The sequence below is a fragment of the Xyrauchen texanus genome, chromosome 43 (assembly GCF_025860055.1).
Source record: "Xyrauchen texanus isolate HMW12.3.18 chromosome 43, RBS_HiC_50CHRs, whole genome shotgun sequence".
Taxonomy (NCBI): Eukaryota; Metazoa; Chordata; class Actinopteri; order Cypriniformes; family Catostomidae; genus Xyrauchen; species Xyrauchen texanus.
In genome coordinates, this window is record NC_068318.1 from 3685233 (window position 1) to 3692379 (window position 7147).

At 41.9% G+C, this 7147-nt stretch overlaps 1 protein-coding gene across 1 annotated transcript; it reads left to right on the forward strand.

Moving 5' to 3' along the window:
* Window positions 1–228: 228 nt before the first annotated feature.
* On the forward strand, window positions 229–6466 carry LOC127635494 (piggyBac transposable element-derived protein 2-like). Its single transcript, XM_052115584.1, has 4 exons — window positions 229–510; window positions 631–795; window positions 4529–4706; window positions 4845–6466. Exons 1-4 carry the CDS (start codon window positions 229–231, stop codon window positions 6464–6466), a joined length of 2247 nt encoding a protein of 748 aa, XP_051971544.1.
* Window positions 6467–7147: the final 681 nt, after the last annotated feature.

The following is a 7147-nucleotide window of genomic DNA, read 5'->3' on the forward strand; positions in this document are numbered from 1 at the left end:
CAACAGAGCCAAAGCTTCTTTCTCAATGGTCTAGGGGTATGATTCTCGCTTGGGGTGCGAGAGGTCCAGGATCTTTCAAATAAATATATAGATCTCTATTTTGAAGACCCATGTCCTGGAAGGGTTTTTGTGTGTGTTGTGATAAATTGCCATTTTGTTGCTCCAGTGTTGTGTTAGAAGCATGTCTATGTGAGGCGGTGTTCTAGTGTGGATTGTTTATTAACAGTAATGGCGCTGTTCAATTTACAAAGCTTTATTAGTAGTCCCTCTGAAGAACAGATAGATCTATGTAGGAAGCAGGATCTGTTGATGATAGCGGAACACTATCACATTCAGATTGGGAGGCAGGCTCTTAAGAAAGACATTAAGAGCATAATTCTGCAGAGGTTAGTAGACCTTAATGTTCTCTTTTTATCTGGAGCTAGTGGTGAGGAGACTGGCGGAGATGTAGAGCTACCTGGTGCTGTCGTTGATCATTCCAGTTTTAGGGATGATGTGGAAAAACGGGAGGTTAGAGCAGGTGCCGAGGCTGATGCCAAGGCCGGCTTACCGCCCTTTGAACCATTTTCTCCCGTTTCTACTGGGTCACGAGAGGGGGCATGATTGAAAGTCCACCTTGCTCGTTTACAGTATGAGGCACAGGAAAAAACTCGGACGCACCAGGCCGAATTAGAGCTACGCTTAGAAATACGCAGGCTGGAGATCGAAGCTGATAAGCAGGTGAAGCTGCGACAGCTTGAGTTAGAGGCAGAGAAGGTTGTTGCTGGCTCGGTTGTACAACATAGCCGAGGTCAGGTATCTAATGTACCTCCGTTAGGTGATTTGTCTTCTGTCACCTTTGATGTTAGCAAACATATTGCATTGGTGCCGCAATTTAGAGAATCAGAGGTAGATTCATATTTTAGTGCGTTTGAGCGCATCGCTTCAGCTCTTCATTGGCCAAGGGATGTTTGGTCTCTTTTGCTACAGTGCAAATTAATAGGAAAAGCTCAAGAGGTTATGTTCTACTCTCTCTTTGGAGGAGAGTTTGAAATATGAGTCAGTGAAATCCGCTATTCTCCGTACTTATGAGCTGGTTCCCGAGGCGTACCGACAGAGGTTTAGAAGTCATAAAAAAAATGCCAACCAGACTTATGTAGAGTTTGCAAGGGAGAAAGGGATTTTATTTGATAAATGGTGTACTTCAAGTAAAGCTGACAGTTACGAGTCATTAAGGGAGTTAGTATTGCTAGAAGAATTTAAAGGGTGTTTGCCTGAGCGTGTGGTGGTTTATCTTAATGAGCAAAAGGTAACCTTGTTGTCACAAGCAGCAGAATTATCTGACGAGTTTGTGTTAACACATAAAAAAAATTTCACTTCGACACGTTCAGAGAAGTCTCTTGCTGTTTCTTCTCAGTCACAGTTTGCTCATCCTAAGTCCAGTGTTCCCCGTCCTAAAGAAGTTCGGGAATGTTTCTATTGTCACAAACAGGGACATGTCATATCAGATTGTACTACTTTAAAACGCAAACACCAACCACAAAGCAAGGGCGTTGGTTTAGTAATAACTCGTACTAGTGAGGTGATTCCTGCTATTTATCATCCTTTTCTTTTGAAAGGGTTAGTCTCGTTAACTGGAAAACCGGAAGATCAAAAAAGGTTCAGGTGCTTCGAGACACTGGTGCGGCACAGTCATTTATTGCGGCTGATGTGTTACCCTTGTCTAATGAATCTTCATGTGGTTCTAGTGTAATAGTGCAGGGAATTGAAATGGGGTTCATAAATGTGCCGTTGCATTGTATACATCTGAAGGGTGAGGGTCAAAATCCCTTGGCTCTTCAGATATATCAATATATATATATATATATATATATATATATATATATATATATATATATATATATATATCCTTTTATATCAATATCTATCTGTATTCTGTTGCTTAACTTCTTTAATAAAGTGATGAATTAACTATATGCATGATCACATAATCAATTCTATTTTCTTATGCATAATTGAAATATACTTTGAATCATATGTGTGTTGAATGTTAATTAGTCTCTTTTAGGAACATTCCAGAGTCTCTCTGTCCTGCACGTCGGCTGAAGGTCTTTTGGGGGATAAGCTTATTTGTGACGCTCTCCAGCCTCTCAGGGAGGGGGTCAGGGGAATGCGTTAAACATGTGTTCCAGATGTATTCTGTGTTTGATTGTTACCTTTCCATGACTAATTATATGGTTTAAAGTCCTATGTAATAATACCTGAATAGTAGAAGTGTGATTTTCTCTTATTATTTCTTTAGGGAAGAAATGTATGTTATTTCAACCCTCTCCTCTGCCCGAGGAGTGAATATTTTATCTCTCCGTTTTGGTTCAAATGGCCTGATAATGTGTGCTCTGGCTCTCTTGTGCCCAGAGAAGAACTGTCGTTCGTCAGTGTTTTGTGTGTGCGTTTGACCTTCTACCTAGGTTTTGAACCAGGGATGCACACCAGGCCGACTCGAAGACGCCCCGCGACCATCTGCGAGGTCACTTCAGGCGTAAATCTCGGCCGCGGACGACAAGTGCGCTGATTAATGTTGATAGGCCATTTAACTATCTATATGTTGTGACTTTATGTTCTTTTAGCCAATCAGGAGTAAAATAATGGAATGTACATCCTTGCAAATGGTATAATTGATGTAAGATTTTGTGTAAGGTACGAGTTAGCTTTCGATCTCCTCGTGAGACTTTGTCGCTGGCTCTACCAATTTCACTGCAAACTATTCTTCAGTAAATTTTGAATCTTTAATTGAATTTCTCGACTCCTGGTTTTCTTTCTCCATATCTGGTCCGGGTCATAACTGTTATACCCCCAACACATCTACAAAGTGAACTAGTAACCGGACATGTGAAAGTTGCCGTAAGGCAAGCACTTCCCGTAAAGGGAGTAGATTTCATTCTTGGGAATGACCTTGCAGGTGGAAAAGTGATGCCATTGTTAGAAGTCCTTGACAAACCGGAGGCGTTTTGTGATTCAACAGAACTGTCTAGCACATACCCCGATGTTTTTTCTGCATGCGCAGTCACACGTGCTCAGTCACGAAAAAGGGGTGATGTAGTAAGTTTGTCAGACTCAATATTTGCACGTGATTTTACTAATAACACTCACTCAGAAAGTGATTTGCTTCCAAAGTCACAATCAGAAAAATCAGACACTGACTCCCTGAAGCTTTCAGTTACTCGTGCGCAGGTTATTGTTGCCCAGAAAGAAGATTCATCCCTTACAAAATCCTTTGCTTCTGTGGTCTCTCCAGATGTTGCAAGACATAAGAAAACTGCTTTCTTTATTGAAAATGACTTGCTGATGAGAAAGTGGTGTGCCAACACTGATCAAGAGTGGGACTGGAATGTTGTTTACCAGATTGTTGTTCCTTCCTCTTATCGTCAACATGTGTTATGTTTTGCCCATGATCATCGGTATCTGGTCATTTGGGGGTTACCAAGACCTACTATAGGACATTGAGACATTTCTTTTGGCCAGGGTTGAAAAAAGATGTCGCCCAGTACTGTCGTACTTGTCATACTTGCCAATTCGTAGGGAAGCCAAATCAGGGGATTCCCCCTTCACCACTCTCTCCTATTCCGGTGATGGGAGAACCTTTTGAACACATAATAGTGGATTGTGTTTGTCCTTTGCCTAAGGCCAGATCGGGAAATCCGTTTTTGCTTACAATGATGTGTAACATGATGTGTGTGGCTACTAGATTTCCTGAGGCAATTCCTTTACGAAAAATCACTGCATCTGTTATTATTAAAGCGCTATGGCATGGTGTTGCCCTCAGGCAACAAACTACCTTTTTGGACCTCACACTGCCCCTTTAATTTTTTTTATAAAAAAAAAAAAAAAGTATAATATCACCTGATATGTCTGTCCAATCAAATGAGGGGCTAAAGTGGTTGTGGCCTTTTGTTTGGGGGTGGGGCAGTCCTTTCTGGAAGCATGGGAAACAGTGCCACCAATTGGTAAGATCAATTTCACTTTTTAACATGTTTAAATTTAAATAACTTTATATAAAAAAAATATATGTATGTGCATCAGTATGTAAAGAAGTATGTTTGATTGCTTAAAGACATATTTAGAGTTTATGTATATACTAAAACTGTGTTTTTTTTGTTCGTTGCCTCAGGGCAACATTGTGCAGTTAGACCACTTTTTTTTTCAGGCAATATGCTAAAGTGGGGAGATGTGATTGGATGCAAAATTAGGACCACATGGTGCATTCAAGTCCTCCTGGGAAGCTCTGTGAATGCATATTATATGTGCAATTAATGTTTTTTTATTATTATTATTTTTATGTTGCCACAGAGAATTATGGAAAATGTAGTTTGGTCACTCAAGCCTATCATCTCATAATCTGGCTAAATGAGTAGGCCTAGTGTTTTCTGGCAAACTTTATCTCTCTTCTTTATTAACAGTACACACAATGTGTACAAATTACATTGAACAGTCAGCATTAAGAAATACATTTTTCATGATCAGTGTTTTTACTATCTACTGATACTTGCAGGAAATGGACACAAGAACATTTTACGGGCGGAAGGAACATGATCGAGCAGTTAGGGTCATTCCTTCTGACAGTGAGGACAGTGAGCTTGAGGAGAGTGACAATGAGGACAGTGATGTTGAGGAGAGTCAGGAAGACAGGATCACTGAATCAGGTTTGAGAGGCAGTTTGGAGGTCAGGGGTCAGTTAGGGGTCAGTCAGCAAAGTAACATGTGCGCGTGCGTGGATGTGTATGTGTGATGTGTGCGTGTTTGTTTGCATGTATGTCATTGTATGATGAAGGGTATATGACACACACGCTTCCTGCTGTCTTTTTTAGGAGAATGCCTGTCTGTTGACAATGACACGGAGTCTGAGGATGAAGATGAAGATGTAGAAGAGGTTGATGTTCCACGCCTACCCCAGTGGAGAACACCCCACAATGCACACTTCAATGCTTACCCAGAATGGCAGGACCTGCTTCCAAGATCTGATGATATCATGTCCCCCCTCCAGTACTTCAAGCAGTTTTTCTCTGAAGACATTCTGGAAGTTATTGTAGAGCAGTCAAATCTGTATGGGATACAACGTGATGCAAACAATCTGCTTAACCTCACCATAAAAGAATTGGAGCAGTTCCTGGGGATTGTGGTGTACATGTCATTGTTTGGTTTACCAGGCACCCGCATGTTTTGGAACAAAGCCTGCAGAGTGTCCCAAGTAGCTGACACTATGACACTGAATAGATGGGAGGCCATCAAAAAACACCTGCACTTCAATAACAATGAAGAGAGACAGGAGGATAATAATGATCCACTCCACAAGATCCGACCACTGGTTACTCATCTAACCTCAAAACTGACATCAATCCCAATGAGTGAGAAGCTGGCTGTTGATGAGCAGATGGTCCCATTCAAGGGAAGAAACCGATTGAAGCAATACCTGCCATCAAAACCAAAGAAACGGGGCTACAAGATTCTCGTCTTGGCTGGCTCTGATGGTGTCCCGTACAACTTGGAAATCTACACAGGGAGAGTTGTACAACCCCCTGAGCTAGCAGATGTGGGAGCAAGTGGCAATGTTGTCCTCCGCCTGGCCCAGCCTATACCCAAGCAAAAGAACTACAAGCTTTTCTTCGACAACTGGTTTACGAGTGTCCCTCTTGTGCTTACACTGGCTCAGCAGGGATTTCACTGCACTGGTACTGTTCGTGGCAACAGACTACCAGGCGTCAACTTGATGTGCGATGCTGAGCTGAAAAGAGCGGGACGTGGATCTTTTGAACAGAAGATGGCCATGGTGAGAGAAACCACCTTGTATGCTGTAAAGTGGTACGATAATCGCTCAGTGACCCTTCTCAGTGATTACACTGGAGCCCACCCAGTCACCGAGGTTGACAGGTGGGATCGCAAGCAAAAAATTATCACCAAAGTCCCCTGCCCTGCTGTGGTGAAAAAATACAACAAGAATATGGGTGGGGTGGATCTGCTTGACTCACTGCTTGCACTGTATCGGATCAAAATCAGATCAAAGAAGTGGTACCACCGGCTGGTGTTCCACTTTCTGGATATGATCATCGTGACCACATGGCTGCTCTACCGAAGAGATTGTGAAGGTACTGACATGAGAAAGGATGAACATATGAAGCTGTATACCTTCAAATCCTACATTGCTGAAGCCCTATGCAAAAGTGGAAAGAGCCTGGAGCGCAAGAAAGGTCGCCCCTGTTCCACAATTGCTGGTGAGTATGAGGAAAAGAGGAGAAAAGGACCTGCTGCTTCAATTCCAGTCCCTGATGTGCGCCTGGATGCCACAGCCCACTGGATGATTATGGCTGAAAAGAAGGGGAGATGCAAGGTACCAGGATGCACAGGTACACCAAAAGCCAAGTGCCGGAAATGTGATATTCACCTCTGTTTTATATCCACCAGCAACTGCTTTCTGAGGTTTCACACAGAATAGGAAATCATATGCTTTGTCAAAAAGAGAAGCACTGATTCAAACAATATCCAATAAACCACACAAACACATATTCACACACACATACACACACAGTCATTCGGATGTTGGTTAATATGTTTATATGAAATGTAAGAAACATTTATACACGAGGTGTTGTAATTAGTAGTAGTTTGTTTATTTGATTGTTCATTGTTTTTTTGATTGGTTGGAACCATTTGTTATTGATGTTTGTCAAAATAAAACGTGTTCTAATGAATATATTACATGTTTTCCTTATTCCACTCCATATAGAAAACCTTGGTGTTTTAGTACCCTCGTAGCACATTGTTGCCCTGAGGCAACAAACCAATATTTTGTTCAGGGGTGGGGGGGGGGTCACATTTTATGATGGATATATTATCAGGGACCCCCAAGCTTCAAAAAATGGGGTAACATGTTTTTTCCCCCCAAAATAAAAAGGCATGCCATAGAGGCAGTCCAAATGTTCTTCTCCACATTTGGACTGCCTAAGACTATACAGACAGATCAAGTTACAAATGTTTTGTCAAAATTGTTTGTACAGGTAATGAATTCTCTCTCCATAAATCATCGAGTTGCCAGTGTGTACCATCCCGAAAGTCAGGGCTCCCTGGAACGGTTTAATCAGACTCTGAAATCGATGTTGCGTAAGTACTGCCTGGA